This window comes from Somniosus microcephalus, chromosome 8 (assembly GCF_052327205.1).
Source record: "Somniosus microcephalus isolate GS21.2 chromosome 8, FLI_Smic_1.0, whole genome shotgun sequence".
Classification (NCBI taxonomy): domain Eukaryota; kingdom Metazoa; phylum Chordata; class Chondrichthyes; order Squaliformes; family Somniosidae; genus Somniosus; species Somniosus microcephalus.
The window spans coordinates 191,159,135-191,175,007 of NC_140994.1; the positions used below are offsets into that span (position 1 = coordinate 191,159,135).

Consider the following 15,873-nt stretch of genomic DNA (forward strand, 5'->3'; position numbering starts at 1 on the left):
CGCAATAGTATGAATCAGATCTACTGGTCAGTGGATAAATGTTACCCGGTATATCTGACTATGCAACCATCTTGATTTGTGAAGTGTCCTGGAAGTATAATCTTCTGGTCCAAGCCTGTAATTTGAATTATTTTCACAAATACAGGGCTCTTCCAATACTTCAGCTATATGTAGGTCATTGAGGAATTCACAAGACAAGTAAAAATGACTTCCTCAATGGCCTATGTAACTCTATTTTATCCACTATGGATACAACTGACCAACACAGGAAGCACTTCAGTTTTCATTCCCATTGGTGAAATTCACCAATGTCAAACTCAAATGTAAAAATCAAGATGTCTCATTCAGATCTAAATGCACACATTCCAACAACAACAACCCCTGTACACGCCAGATCACCGATTAACCACGTTACTGTATCAAAATGGTTTTCTGCACCCAAAATAAAGATAATAGCAGCAGGTCTAATGAGGTCAACCCTGATACAAGCCAAACTAAGTTTCTCTAAGTCAGCACATTTTGGTCTGTCCTCTATAGGTTGTAATGTGATGGTAAGAACAGGATAACTTTTTAGGTCTGCTTAAAAAAACAGGTAAGTGTACTTACTGGTTCTGGTGTTTGGTTCCCTGGATGTGTGCCTGATACTGTTCTATTGAGTTCAGTACAATGTTACAGGTGTTACAGGGGTAGCCTTTAGCAGCAGCAGCTGTGAAAGATTATAATTTAGTTACCTGCCATTATAAACAACTGTTGAATAATGCAATTATCTGCCTATAAAAGTAAATTTTTCAAAAGTTGAAATTTCAAGGACACTTATTTTATGGCTATTTGCTCAACTATCCAGTTTCCTTTCTTCATCCTTTCCAATTTAATCCCTTATCAGCAATGGTTCTTCCCCATATTCCATAGTGTGATAAACTGCTCCAAAGGACTGTAATAGAGCAATTTCATCAATGTTATGGAGCATGGATTTAAAAAATGCAAACTGAATTGCACATTTAAAAAAAGGATTATGGGCGAAGAGAAAATCCAAAGTTATGGTCAACTATAATAAAAACACACAGATCTGTCAGCATCTGTAAAGTAAAAAGATAGGCTTATGTTTTTAGTGTGTACCCTTAAAAAAACATGCATTTTAGTATGGTTAGGGGAAAAAAAGGGATGAAAGGGAAAGGATCAAAAGGTAAACCAATCACAGAGAGGGAGTTAATCTTTTGTGTCATCCAATAGCCTTCTGTTAATAGTGAATCTACGTAAAACCTTGGTAAGACCACAGTTAGAGAACTGTGTTGGGCTCCACACTAAAAGGAAGGATGCCGAGGCAAAATAGGGGGGTTCAGCACAGATTCCAAAAGGTGCTACCTCGTATGAGGAAATATAAATGCAAAGAAAGATTTGAAAAATTGGGACTGTTTGCATTAGAAGAGGATATTAGAGGGTAATTTGATAGGTATTTAAAATGATGAAGGGATCAAACAGAATAGATAAAACAAACTTTCCGGTGATTGAGAGGTCTAAAACAAGCAGCTAAATCAGCTGCCTTCTTTTTCATAACATTTCAGAGTGGATGAATGCTCGGATATTTCCACTAACATTCAGATTTGCTAATTAGCAAACAAGCTGGGCATGATTGGGAGCTAATATTCCAGACGATCGGGTCTTGAAAAAAGACAGGTAAATTGGGAATGGAGGAGAAGTAGCTATATATTGAAAAAAAACAATTACAGCAGTAAAAAAAAAAGGGATTTCAGTAAGCGTGATCCGGCAGTGGAAACATTATGCGTAGAGTTAAGGAACAGCAAAGGATGCAAGACTCTGATGGAAGTTGTCTAGACCTCCTGATAGTGATGTAGTGGGTGGGTGGGGGGCAGCGAAATATATAAACACAGGTCAGGGAAGCATATAGCAAAATCAATGCAGTTATAGTGGGAGACTTTAATTTTCACAGACGAGAAGATCAGCTCAAGTAGTAAAGGCAATGAATTTCTAGAATAGATTTGGGACAGTTTTCTAGAACAATATAGGAACAGGAGTAGGCCATTCAGCCCCTAGAGCTTGTTCTGTCATTCAATTAGATCATGGCTGATCTGTATCTCAACTCCATTTACCGACCTTAGTTTCATGTTCCTTAATACCCTTACACTGCTCCTACAGAGGATAATCACTAACCCGAACTGGTTGGTCCAAACGTCCTGTTTCCGTGTTTTAATTTCTATGCAATTATAGTTTGTACATCAATTAACCCTTTCAGTGATTGGTTTTTCTGTTGATTCTCTTCCCCCTCAACTTTTTTCCAACCATAACAAAATCCTCATTTATCTTTCAGACTTCAGTTCCAATGAAAGGTTTCACACCAGAGACATCATAGCCCGTCTTTTCTTTTACAGATACTGACTGACCTACCTAATTTCCTGTTTTTATTTCACATTGCCAGCATTTGCAGTTCTCCCTTTTATTTTACTGTTTATAGTAAACTAGTTTATTTTCTTGCTTTGGTAATGTAGCTATTTCAAATCTTACCTGCTTAAGTAAAATATGAAGTTACATAACACCCTAATTATGTTAATATAAGTGTTAAGACTGTGTGGGAAAAAACTAATCAGCATTTTTTTTTAAATATGGTGTACATTTTATATATTTCTCAAACTTTACAGTTAATCCATAGCTTTAGTTACTCATCGTGAGCTAGGCATTCCACCCCCTCTCCCCCCTCCCACTGATTTTACGTCGGACCTGGTGTAAGCAGAGGTGGAAAACAGCTTAGGGACACTCTGGGTGGCATCCTCGTCTCAGCTGCTAGTTGTGACCAGAGAAAACTACAATCATTCATATGTGCAAATGCAAATGGGAGAAGCACAGCAGATGTGTGGTGAAATTGGTCTATGCAAGCAGCGCAAAATGGGTATAGTGAAATCAGAGCCAGTCCCTAAATGGAAAAGAAAATTGGGCCCAGTGTAAAATGCGTGGCCATTTCACGTTTCTGGCATAGACCCCTCACATCCCTGGCGTCTGCTATGTTTTCTGCCATTTATATAGTACTGCAAGAATATTAGGCACTTTAGCTACCTGTTAAACCCCAGCATCCAGCAGTCAGTGGAGAGGACAACAGAGCCAACTTGGAAGAGGGGCCTGTGCAAGTACAGCCTTGCACAGGCCCCATAAGGCAAGAGGGAGCTACTCCTTTAAAAAAAATATTGCCAGACAGCACAGTGGGAACCCCTTTTCGCCACAGCAGAAGACCCCAGAGGACTTCACCAGCACATTGGCAGGGAGCTGCATAACTCCCTACCAGAGGCCAGGAATCCAATCTCTGGTATTACCATAGGGCCAAATAAACAGCCCTGGGGCTAGGGAAGCATCTCAGTGGCACTCACTTGTCTCATGTCCTCTAATGCAACTGCCCAGACCTGTATGTCTTGCAGGAAACTTAAATACTTTTTCCTCAATTAGAATGCATCTCCAAGTTCCCATCCTGTCACTCATATTTCCATATTAAATTCTTACATTAAATTAAAGTCTGCTTTTGCAGTGAGCCTCCCAGTAATGTAAACAGCACCTCTGCTCCCTATGCTGACAAACTGGTTTTCCATAAGGTAGTAGGCTTAGATGGAAAAGGACACAAAAGGGCAACAATGAAGCACGCAGTGACAAATGGGAAATTAGAGACTGAAACAGCTATGTACAGGACAAAACGAGTTGACGATTTTGCTACTTTTGCCCCGAATGAACGAAATCCCATTGTTTAAATTCTGAACCACGTGTATAATAGAAGCTCATGTTTGAACCCAGAGCCTTGAGATAATGTAAAATCATTTGACATCCACTCATAATTCAAGCAGGCAACAGTAATTCAGGCATATTGCCAAAGGAGGCATTTCCTGGAGAAAAAGTTGAACTGTGTACTGGGGGAGAACAGAGTTTGGGAAGTGTGCCTACATGTTACAATATCAATACAACTCATTACAAAGCTAGCCAGTACCTCACCACAGACAACAGAACAAGAAATTGAACATGTGTGACTGTACAGTTTTAAACCAAAATATATGCTCCCTAATGGTTCAGCTGGATCAAGACAGTGAGTAGCTGAGCCTTATAGACCAGTAAGATTTCAGGTTCAATCATAGTCAATATTAGTTGATGTCAGCTACGGCTGTTGAAGGAGTAGTATGCACGAGAGCACAAGAATCAAAACTAAGCCACAGTCATTACACCAATTCTTGGTGGAAATGCAAACAGTGTAGGGCTGAGCTATTATGTCCTTCATGGAAAATAGCACATCAACACTCGCTGTCTAGTTTAACAAATGACCAACTGGGAAAGGTACTACAGGGTACCTGTGGAACCATACCCCAGCAAGAATGCCAGAATTAATGTTTAGAACAGTGCAAGATTGCACACACAACAAATGGCACAGTAAAAGTACAAGTGTGTTCTTTTATGAATTTGTAAGGTATTTCAGCCAAGTGCCAGTGGTAAGGATGTGACTCTACAGACCAACAGTACAGTCATTAAAAGTTTGCCTGCTTTCAAACAAAAATGCAATGTTCTCTCTTTAGACTCAATAATTTGCTTCAAATTAGCAGGCAGCATTTTCAAAGGGCCAGACTGCAATGAACAAATAACTAACAAAGCAAGTAGGATGACATAGGTTTTCAATCACTCAGCATGCAGTGCAAGATCATAACTGACCAGATAAGGCACGAGCAACACAAATAGTTCATTTAACGGCATTTCAGAAAAAAAGTAAACTGAACTGGAGATTTTGATGGTGTTGCATTCTTTGGGCAAATACATTTCTACAACACAATAAAGATCCATCAGCTTTGAAATATAATAAATGGTGCTTTCCCCTTTACAAACCATGCCAATATAAAACAAGCAACATCTAACCTACATATTAATTAGTTGTATTAGACTCCATTTAAATTTTTCACTAAATACGATAAATCAGAAAGTCTAAACTTCTAATTGTGGCTTGAAGGTACATTTATTTACTAATGGGTCCACCACAAAACTACAAATTATTACTAGATTAGAGCAAACATGCGGAATCCAAGAGCATTTTTCTTAATCCACATGATATTCTGTACATAAAATTGGTCACTATACTTTTCCAAGTTGAACATTCCATTTCAAGTGTGAACACTGAAATTTTCAGCACATATATTTCACGATAAGTAATGAAAGTTTCCCCAGAGATGTTTTACAATTTCCTCTGATGGTTCCAGTGAGCAGGTTTTGTCTTTATCTACAGGATCAGCTCCTGAGGTATAGAATTGCAGTATTTAATCCCAGAAATAAAAATAAAAACCCACAAATGTTGATAATCTGAAATAAACACAGAAAATAGTAGATATACACAGCAGGTCTGTCAGCATCTGAAAGAGAAAAAATAATGAAGATGGGTTGATGTTTCGGGTGCAGACTCTCCCCCAAGTTCTAATGTATGGTCTTTAACAGCAATGTAATCTTTATTTTATCAGGTGCTGTGGGGCTTAATCCCACTTCTATCCACATGCAGTATTCAGTGCACTAGCTGTCTGCAAGTTGTATACTCACAATTACTACCAGCTTGTCCCAGTTGCTCCAACAACTTTGCTTTTGTCTCGCGCTTCTTGTGCCTTTTGCCCACATAGTGTTGTTTGGCAATAGCAGGATGGTTAAAAAAAGCTTGACACAGGCTACAGTACTTGTCAGGGTCGCTGCTCCCAGGTTCCACATTGGACTGCACAGCAGAAGTCGGGGCATTTTCTTTCTTTGCTTTAGGGGCAGCTGCAACTAAAAAAACAAATTCCAAGCTGTTCACACTGCATACTAATCTGGAGAAAGTAAAATTTATATTCAAGTATCTTGGACACCATGGTATGGCAAATTAGCTTCCATTTAGGCAGCTATAAATTAAAGAGCTGATTATAACAATCATTAGTGATTTAGTGCTCTACCTGCCCCAAATCCTGGGAGCAGCAAGGACAAAGATCTTCAGCAAGAGATACCATATCAGAACTATTTTGTGAAATTTTCCTACAGACCATTTTAAGGATTATATCCCAAGGTTTCTAATACACAGTTCTGAAGAACCAAACCAAATTTCTGTTGCTTCGTAGCTTTTAGTTTTGCAATCAAAATACCGCTAACATAAGATTTCAAATATTAAGATACAAAAATCAAAATAAATGAAGTCTCATCTTACATGAAATTGTCTCCAAAGTATGATAAACTTACACAATTCATTAAGAAATGCAAGCACACCGTCACTCCAATTCAAGTAAGACTGCAAACGTTTTTACTAATTTGTAGAAAACACCTTGAAGTACAAAGGCAAGTTCCAGAGCAGATAAAAATTTATCTTTTTACTAATTTAAATATAGGTTGCACTCACAAACTTAGGTGTCTTTAAGTATACAAATTTGCTTCTGGCCTGTGTCCAACCAGCAGCAAGTTCCAAAAACTCCTTCAGCCGTGTGTAAAATGTGAACTACTAAAGGCACTTTTATATCGCTCTGTTGTCTTCAGGACGGCGGCACTCTCCCAGTGCTGCTCTTGCTCATTTATATTCCTACCTGGTGCCATTCCCCTTCAGACGCCAGCTAGAACTAGAGCCTATGAAACTGTTGGCAGTTCACAAGACTTACAAAAAGTGGGTGTCTTTTAACATCACACAAATTGAGTCAGTTTATATGAGCGCAGCTGGAAAGAAAGCAATTTATTTGCCGACAGCTAGTTTTAGAACATATAAAATTGCTTTAGTTCTGGAATCTCCTGCTCCCCAAGCACATGGCAATGTGTCAGCCTGGCTTGGTTTGCAGCATTTTCACATCAGAGCAAAAAATTGTGGGTTCAAACCTTACTCCACAACTGGACACGGATATTCCAGCACAATACAGAGAAAGTACCGTGTTGTCAGAGATGCCATCCTTCACATGCGATAAAGCCATTTGTTCCTGTGGTTCAATGTGACAATCATCCATTGGCACTATTTGAAAAATAGGGAGTTTCTCCTGGCATCCTGACCCACATTCCTTTCTCAACCAACATAACCAAAAACCGATTACTTGGTGATTCTGTTAGTGGGTCTTGCTGTAGCAAACATAGCTGCCACATCCGCCCACATAGCAAGTCTTGAAAACAATCATACATGAAATACTAAGATATTTGAGACAAAGTGCTAAATAAAGGCAAGACTAAGTCTTTGTAAAGCTGTTTTTATACTGGTGCTATTTTACTTTGGGTTGCGAGACTAGTTTTGATAACCCAGCTCCCAGTTTTTATTCTGCAAACTCCCTCTCCCGTATCCTGATGACAGGCTCGTAAACCAGTTTTTTTTCTCCAAATGGGTCTAAAACTCTGTTGCTGGGATAAGGGAGTCAAATTTGGGAGCCAGGTTACAGATTTTGGTCTCCTAGAATCTGAACCAAAACAATGGCAGTATAAAAAGCAGCTTGAATAAGTCCATGTTGCTTCAAATCTTTAATAGCAGCTTTTCAGTATGACACAAAACGTGTCTGCTCAAAAAGCCAGCAATTCAGTCAATAATTTCAATTTGAAATCTGGTCCTTACAGTTTTAGCCACTTGATCTTGCATTCTGCTGACTTGTTCAATCTCAGCCACGAGCATTACTTGACCAAAGACCAGCTAGTTGAGCCCTTACTTTCAATGTTCTTGTTTAGAGTATCTTCAAATTGTTTGGACAAAGGCATGAGTTGAGCTCTCCCACTAATACTCCCAATACTTAATTCAAGTTTTGCTCAACTGCACCAAACCAATCACCAGTCTAGTGCTTGCCAGCTTAAACATTTTTGAAGTTAATCAGTTTTCTACAATGATGCAAAGCCCACAACAGAAAAAATCATGGCAAACATAAGAATTTACACCCCAGGAGCTCCAGTGACTAAACTTCTCCATGTTACTTATTACCTTTACTATTTAAAGTCATTACTGCTACAGCAGTCACATTTTTAAAAATTCAGTTATAAGATTTACAACCAGACAAAAGTTTAAAATAAAACAATTTCCCTTGGGAACATGTTGAACATTGTCATTCAGAAGAGAAAGGGCAGAATGCAGTTCCAAATCTAGACGGGTGCAGCAATTTCATATTCTCAGGTTCATAATGAACCTGTTCAAATGTAACTCCGAAGCAGATCCCTACCTTTAGCTACCATTCTCCACTGGTTTCTGTGGTCATTTTCCCAACCTTATGTCTGCAATAGGACAGATTGCTGAATACCAGCTAATACAAGATGCCTAGAAATCATGTGCACAATCTTAATTATCCAGCATTGACAACGTACTAGTACCACTCACCAGAGGATGCGGGGACAGTTTCATCTTGCTTCTGCTTGAGTTTTAGAGTTTTTGCATGGTTCTTTCCCTGGTAATGGGATTGGGCAACAACTGGCGATGTAAAGGTCATATTACACAGTGGACAATACTTATTCCGATCCACTTCTCCATTGCTACTGTCCTGTAGAAAGGTTCAAAAAGTTCCGATTGCATTAACTCTACTATTAACATTCTTGCATTAAATATACATCTCAAAGCATTAAATAAACATCACAGAACTTTAAACAAAGAGCTTGGTCAGAGTTGGGTGAATCTGTAAATGGAGTGGCTTGCTAAACAGTGACAACAGGAATTGGGAGAGAGTAGGAATTCACTGCTAAGTAGTGGGTGAGCAGTGCAGAAAGTGTGTTTTTATCAAACTGAAATTTAACATGGTTTTCTTACTTTTAAAAACTGCAAGTCAGTCACAGTTAACAGTGAATCAGCTTTAAGTAGAACATAAGAAATAAGAGCAGGAGTAGGCCATTCGGCCCCTTGAGCCTGCTCTGCCATTCAATAAGATCATGGCTGATCTGATCTTGGCCTCAACTCCACTTTTCTGTCTGTTCCCCATAACCCTTGACTCCCCTGTAGTTCAAACATCTGTCTATCTCAGCCTTGCATATATTCAATAACTCAGTCTCCACAGCTCTCTGGGGTGGAGAATTCCAAAGATTCACAACCCTCAGAAGAAATTCCTCCTCATCTCCGTCTTAAATGGGCGACCACTTATTCTGAAACTATGCCCCCTAGTTCTAGATTCCCCCACGAGGGGAAACATCCTCTCAGCATCTACCCTGTCAAGCCCCCTCAGAATCTTACAGGTTTCAATAAGATCACTTCTCATTCTTCTAAACTCCAATGAGTATAGGCCCAACCTGCTCAAACTTTCCTCATAAGACAACCCCTTCATCCCAGGAATCAACCAAGTGAACCTTCTCTCTGAACTGCTTCCAATGCAATTATATCCCTTATTAAATAAGGAGACCAAAACTGTATGCAGTACTCTAGGTTTGGTCTCACCAACGCCCTGTACAGTTGTAGCAAGACTTCCCTACTTTTATACTCCATCCCCCTTGCAATAAAGGCCAACATTCTATTTGCCTTCCTAATTACATACTGTACCTGCATGCTAACTTTTTGTGTTTCATGTACGAGGACACCCAGATCCCTCTGTACCGCAGCATTCTGTAGTCTCTCTCCATTTAAATAATATTTTGCTTTTCTATTCTTCCTACCAAAGTGGATAACTTCACATTTTCCCACATTATACTCCATCTGCCAGATTTTACTTAACCTGTCTATATCCCTTTGCAGACGCTTTGTGTCCTCCTCACAACTTGCTTTCCCACCTATCTTTGTATAGTCAGCAAATTTGGCTACAGTGCACTTGGTCCCTTCATCCAAGTCATTAATATAGATTGTAAATAGTTGAGGCCCCCACTAGTTATAGTTTGGCAACCTGAAAATGACCCATTTATCCCGGCTCTGTTTTCTGTTAGTTAGCCAATCCTCTATCCATGCTAATATATTACCCCCAACACCATGAGCACTTATCTTGTGCAGTAACCTTTCATGTGGCACCTTATCAAATGCCTTTTGGAAATCCAAATACACTACATCTACTGGTTCCCCTTTATTCACCCTGCTCGTTACATCCTCAAAGAACTCTAATAAATTCGTCAAACACGATTTCCCTTTCATAAAACCATGTTGACACTGCTTGATTGTATTATGATTTTCTAAATGTCCTGCTACTACTCCCTTAATAATGGATTCCAGCATTTTCCCAATGACAGATGTTAGGTGAACTGGCCTAGTTTCCTGCTTTCTGTCTCCCTCCTTTCTTGAATAGGGGCGTTACATTTGCGGTTTTCCAATCTGCTGGGACCTTTCTAGAATCTAGGGAATTTTGGAAGATTACAACCAATGCAGCCACCATTTCTGCAGCCACTTCTTTTAAAACCCTAGGATGCAGGCCATCTGGTCCAATTATTGGGATGCTTTTAGTGTCTTCTACCATGAAGACAAATACAAAATATTTGTTCAAAGTCTCTGCCATTTCCTTGTTGCCCATTATTAATTCCCCAGTCTCATCCTCTAAGGGATCAATGTTTACCTTAGCTACTCTCTTCCTTTTTATATACTTGTAGACGTTCTTATTGTCTGTTTTTATATTTCTTGCTAGTTTACTCTCAATCTATTTTCTTCCTCGTTATGCAAGTTTCTAAAAATTTCCCAATCTTTCGGCCTACCACTAATCTTCGCAACATTGTATGCCGTTTCTTTCAATTTGGTACCCTCCTTAGTTAGCCACAGATGCTTCATCCTTCTCTTTCTCACTGGAATATATCTTTGTTGAGAGTTATGAAATATCTCCTTAAAAGTCTGCCACTGCTTATCTACCATCTTACCTTTTAATCTATTTTCCCAGTCCACTGTAGCCAACTCTGTCTTCATACCAGAGGCCCAACCAGTCCCCATCCACCACCACCCTCCTCCACCTGGCTGAACTTGTTCTCAGATTGAACAACTTCTCCTTTGACTCCACTCACTTCCTCCAAATTAAAGGTGTTGCTATGGGAACCCGCATGGGTCCCAGCTATGCCTGCCTTTTTGTGGGATATGTGGAACATTCTTTGTTCCAGTCCTACTCGCGTCTCCTCCCTCACCTCTTTTTCCGGTACATTGATGACTATCGGTGCTGTTTCTTGCTCTCGCCCTGAACTAGAAAATTTCATTCACTTTGCTTCCAATATCCACCCTTCCCTCACCTTTACATGGTCCATCTCCGACTCGTCCCTTCCTCGACTTCTATCTCCATCTCTGGGGATAGGCTATTAATAAACATTCACTACAAACCCATTGACTCCCACAGCTACCTGGACTACACTTCCACCCTGCTTCCTGTAAGGACTCTATTCCATTCTCCCAGTTTCTCCGTCTCCGCCACATCTGCTCGGATGATGCCACCTTCCATACTAGTGCTTCCGACATGTCTTCCTATTTCCTCAACCTAGGATTCCCCTCTACTGTGGTTGACACGGCCCTGGACTTCTGCTCTCACCCCTTCCCCTCCCTCCCGGAACCACAATAGGGTCCCCCTTGTCTTCACCCTTCACCCCACCAGCCTCCACATTCAACAGATCATCCTCCACCATTTCCGCCACCTCCAGCATGATCCCAGCAAATACATCTTCCTCTCGCCTCCCCTTTCAGCATTCCAAAGGGACCGCTCCCTCCGCGACACCCTGGTCCACTCCTATCACCCCCAACACCACTTCCCCTTCGCCCGGCACCTTCCCGTGCAAGCGCAGGAGATGTAACACATGCCCTTTTACATCCTCCCTTCACAGTGTCCAGGGCCCCAAACACCCCTTCCAGGTGAAACAGCAATTTACTTGTACTTCTTGCAATTTAGTATACTGTATTCGCTGCTCTCGATGCGGTCTCCTCTACATTGGGGAGACAAAATGCAGATTGGGTGACAGCTTTGTGGAACACCTCCGTTCAGTCCGTAAGGGTGACCCTGAGCTTCCGGTCGCCTGTTACTTTAATTCTCCGCTCCACTCCCACTCAGATCTCACCGGCCTCGGCCCCTGTTCCAATGAAGCTCAATGTAAGCTCGAGGAACAGCACCTCATCTTTCGAGTAGGCACTTTACAGCCTTCTGGACTCAACATCGAGTTCAACAATTTCAGACCATAACCTCTGTCCCTATCTTTTTTTCCCCATTTTTTTTCTCTCTCTCACATGGCAACTCTTTCATTCTGCCATCGCCATTTACACTTCATCTGGAGCAATCTTTTGTTTCTTAACTTACCATCTCCTTTTGCCTTGCACCATCAGCCCTTTTGTCTCTTAATCTCTCCTGCCTTCCATCTGATCACAGACCGTCCCCCTTTTGTTCTTTCCTCCCCTCCCCCCTTTCCCTGCCCCTACATGTGCTTAAAAACATGTTCCATCGCCAGCTTTTTCCAGTTCTGACAAAGGGTCATCGACCTGAAACATTAACTCTGTTTCTCTCTCCACAGATGGTGCCTGACCTGCTCAGTATTTCCAGCATTTTCTGTTTATATTTCTGTCTTCATACCCTTGTAAGAGACACTAGTTTCACACCCAGGCTTCTCACCCTCAAACTGAACGTGATATCCTATCATGTTATAATCACTCTTCCCTAGAGGATCCTTTACTATTTGATCATTAATTAATCCTGTCACATTACCAGATCTAAAATAGCCTGTCCCCTGGTTGGTTCCACAACATATTGTTCTAAGAAACTGTCCTGAATACACTCTATGAACTAGTCCTCAAGGCTACGTTTGCCAATTTGATTTGTCCAATCTATATGAAGATTAAAATCACCCACAGTAATTGCAGTAACTTTCTTACAAGCCCCCATTATTTCTTGATTTATACTCTGTTCCAGTGTAGCTACTGTTAGGGGACCTATAGACTAGTCCCACCAATGACTTCTTTCCCTTATTATTTCTCATCTCCACCCAAACTGATTCTACATCTTGATCTTCCGAGCCATGATCATTTCTCTCAACTGTACGGATCTCATCCTTTATTAACAGAGCTACACAACCTCCTTTTCCTTTCTGTCTATCCTTCCGAAATGTCAAATACAGGAAACTTTTTTTTTATCCGGCACCGATGTGGTGCCGGTTCATCAACAATTCCGGATAACCGAAAGCTATAGTAAAAGATACGGAGCGGAGAGCTCCGTATAAAGCAACAAACCCTGTTGCTTAGCAACAGGTTCAGAACAATGGGCACAAGTTCCAAGCGTCTCTGTAGCTTAGCAACAGCTGCAGCCACACCCTTGCACAGCAACAGATGGAGGAAGGCAAGTAATAAAACTTACCTGAACCTACTCCTGAATTTTGCCGGTTAACCGAGATTTCCAGTTATTTAGGTGCCGGTAAATCAAAAGTTTCCTGTACCCCTGAATACTCAGTTCCCAGCCTTGGTCACCTTGCAACCACATCTCTGTAATGGCTATCAGATCATACCCATTTATTTCTATTTGTGCCGTCAATTCATCTATCTTGTTACGAATGCTGTGTGCATTCGGATAAAGAGCCTTTCATTTTGTCTTTTTACCATTTTTCCCCACTCTGACCCTATTTGCTGGTGCACTCTTATGCTTGTACACTCTGTCCCTTCCTGTCACACTCTGGTTATCATTATCCCTTATCACTACCCTGCACTATTGCCTTGTCCTTTCTCTCTAACTTTCTAAGTTTCCCCTCAGCTGAACCCTCCCCCCCACTAATTTAGTTTAAAGCCCTACCTACAGCTCTAGTTATTCGCCAGGACACTGGTCCCAGCACAGTTCAAGTGAAGCCCGTCCCATTGGAACAGCTCCCTCTTTCCCCAGTACTGGTGCCAGTGCCCCATGAATCGAAACCCATTTCCCCCACACCAATCCCTGAGCCACACATTCAACCCTCTGAGCCCTATGGCAATTTGCTCGTGGCTCAGGTAGTAATCCAGAGATTATTACCTTTATGGTTCTGCTTTTTAATTTAGCCCCTAGCTGCTCATACTCACTCAGCAGAACCTCCTAATCCCTGACCAGGTGTTAATTATTATGGCTGGAAGTTGACTGACCAGTTGTAATTAGTGCGTTTCTGAAGGGTATATATTAGAGGGATAGCTGCAAAAGTACGGAGCTTGGTGAATCTGCTAAACGGAGTGGTTGGAGGATTGAAAATGTTACATCAATATTCAAAAAAAGTCAGATAAACCCAGAAACTACAGGCCAATCAGCCTAATGTCGGTGGTGGTGAAACTTTGACACATTAATCTGGGACAAAATTAATCAGCACTTGAAAAGATATGGGTTATTAAATGAAAGCCAGCACAGATTTGTTAAAGACAAATCGTGTTTGACTAACTTGAATGAGTTCTTTGACGAAGTATCAGAGAGGGTTGATGAAGGTAGTGTGGTTGAGGTTTTGTATATGGACTTTCAAAAGGTGTTTGACAAAGTATCACATAATAGACTGGCTAGTAAAATCCATGGGATTAAAGGGATAGTTGATGCATGGATACAAAATTGGCTAAGTGACAGAAAGCAGAGAGTAGTGGTGAACAGTTGTTTTTCCAGACTAGAGTTAAGTGTACAGTGGTGTCCCCCAGGGGTCAGTGTTGGGACCACTGCTCTTTTTGATATCTATTAATCACATGGACATGGGCATAATTTCAAAGTTTACAGATGACACAAAACTCAAATGTAGTTAACAGTGAAGAGGGTAGTAAGACTTCAGGAGGACAGAAAACAGACTGGTGAAATGGCAGACATATGGCACATGAAATTTAATGCTAAAAAGTGTGAACTGATACATTTTGGTAGGAAGAATGAGAAGAAGCAATATAAACTAAATGGCACAATTTTAAAGAGGGTGCAGGAACAGATAAACATGGGGTCTACATAGACAAGTCTTTGAAGGTGGTAGGACAAGTTGAGAAGGCTGTTAAACAGGTATAAGCGATCTTTGGCTTTATAAATAGAGGCACAGAGTACAAAAGTAAGGAAGTTATGCTAAATCTTTATAAAACACTAGTTAGGCCCCAGCTGGAGTATTGTGTCCAGTTCTGGGCACCACATTTTATGAAGGATATCAAGGTCTTCGAGAGGGTGCAAAGGGCTGGCACAGGCACAATGGGCCAAATGGCCTCCTTCTGTGCTGCATCATTCTATGATTAATAGAAACTTACAGTTGGATCCTTTTTTATTATTTTGGCAATTGGTTCACCATCTTGATGGAGCTCCTCATAGCGACGCACTTTATTGGCATGTTTTTTGCTCTGTGGAAATAAAGATTATACAGGTTGAGCGTCCTGAATCCGGCAACCTTGGGACCGAGGCCGAGCCGTTTTTCCGGACTTCGGAATGTGTTTCTGATGTCCGAAGTCTGGAAATATCGCAACCTGGGCTCGGGCGTTTCCGGACATCAGAAACACGTTCTGAGTCCGGAAATGCCTGGGCTGCTCCGTGTAGCGCTAACGTGTTTCTCCGCCCCTCTCCTTCTGTTAAAGGGGAGGGACGCTGCGAGCTCTGCAGAGCATCCGATGGCCGACACTAGGCCACCAGGGCGGAGTGGTGCCGTGGCCGCAGCCTGGCGGAAACACTTAGTGGAGCTGTGCAGATTAAGGAGGATAAAACACAACACTAAAGTTTTATTGCATCACTCGCATTTTTCAAAGGATTTTTCAAAAAAAGACAACAAAAGTTAATGGCTTTTTGAAGTACAGGTTGCGCGTCCAAAATCCGGAGTTCCGGATCATTTTACGGATTCCGGACAACCCTGCCACCAATTGTCCCGGAGTCTGGATTCCGGATCTCGGACGCTCAACCTGTAACAGACCTTCAGTTATTGACACTTTGAGATCAAAGGGTACCCACAACTCTGAACTGTCAATAAATTGTAAACAATAAAATGGTGGAAAAAATTGTTTGTTTAAAATATCTTTTATAGTTGCTGTCCAAAATTAAAATGCTACACGTTCAGTGCAAAAGCCATGAGATGTGGCCTTCA

General features: G+C 41.1%; 1 protein-coding gene across 1 annotated transcript in view; it reads right to left on the minus strand.

Moving 5' to 3' along the window:
- LOC147113978 (zinc finger matrin-type protein 4-like) overlaps positions 1-15,873 on the minus strand; it is a 44,597-nt gene that overhangs the window by 11,705 nt on the left and 17,019 nt on the right. Inside the window, exons 3-6 of the mRNA XM_085995442.1 lie at positions 15,053-15,142; positions 8,306-8,465; positions 5,560-5,778; positions 607-706 (exon numbers count right to left, since the gene is read on the minus strand). Of these exons, the coding sequence (XP_085851568.1) occupies positions 607-706; positions 5,560-5,778; positions 8,306-8,465; positions 15,053-15,142 (569 nt within the window). The remainder of the gene's footprint in view (positions 1-606; positions 707-5,559; positions 5,779-8,305; positions 8,466-15,052; positions 15,143-15,873) is intronic.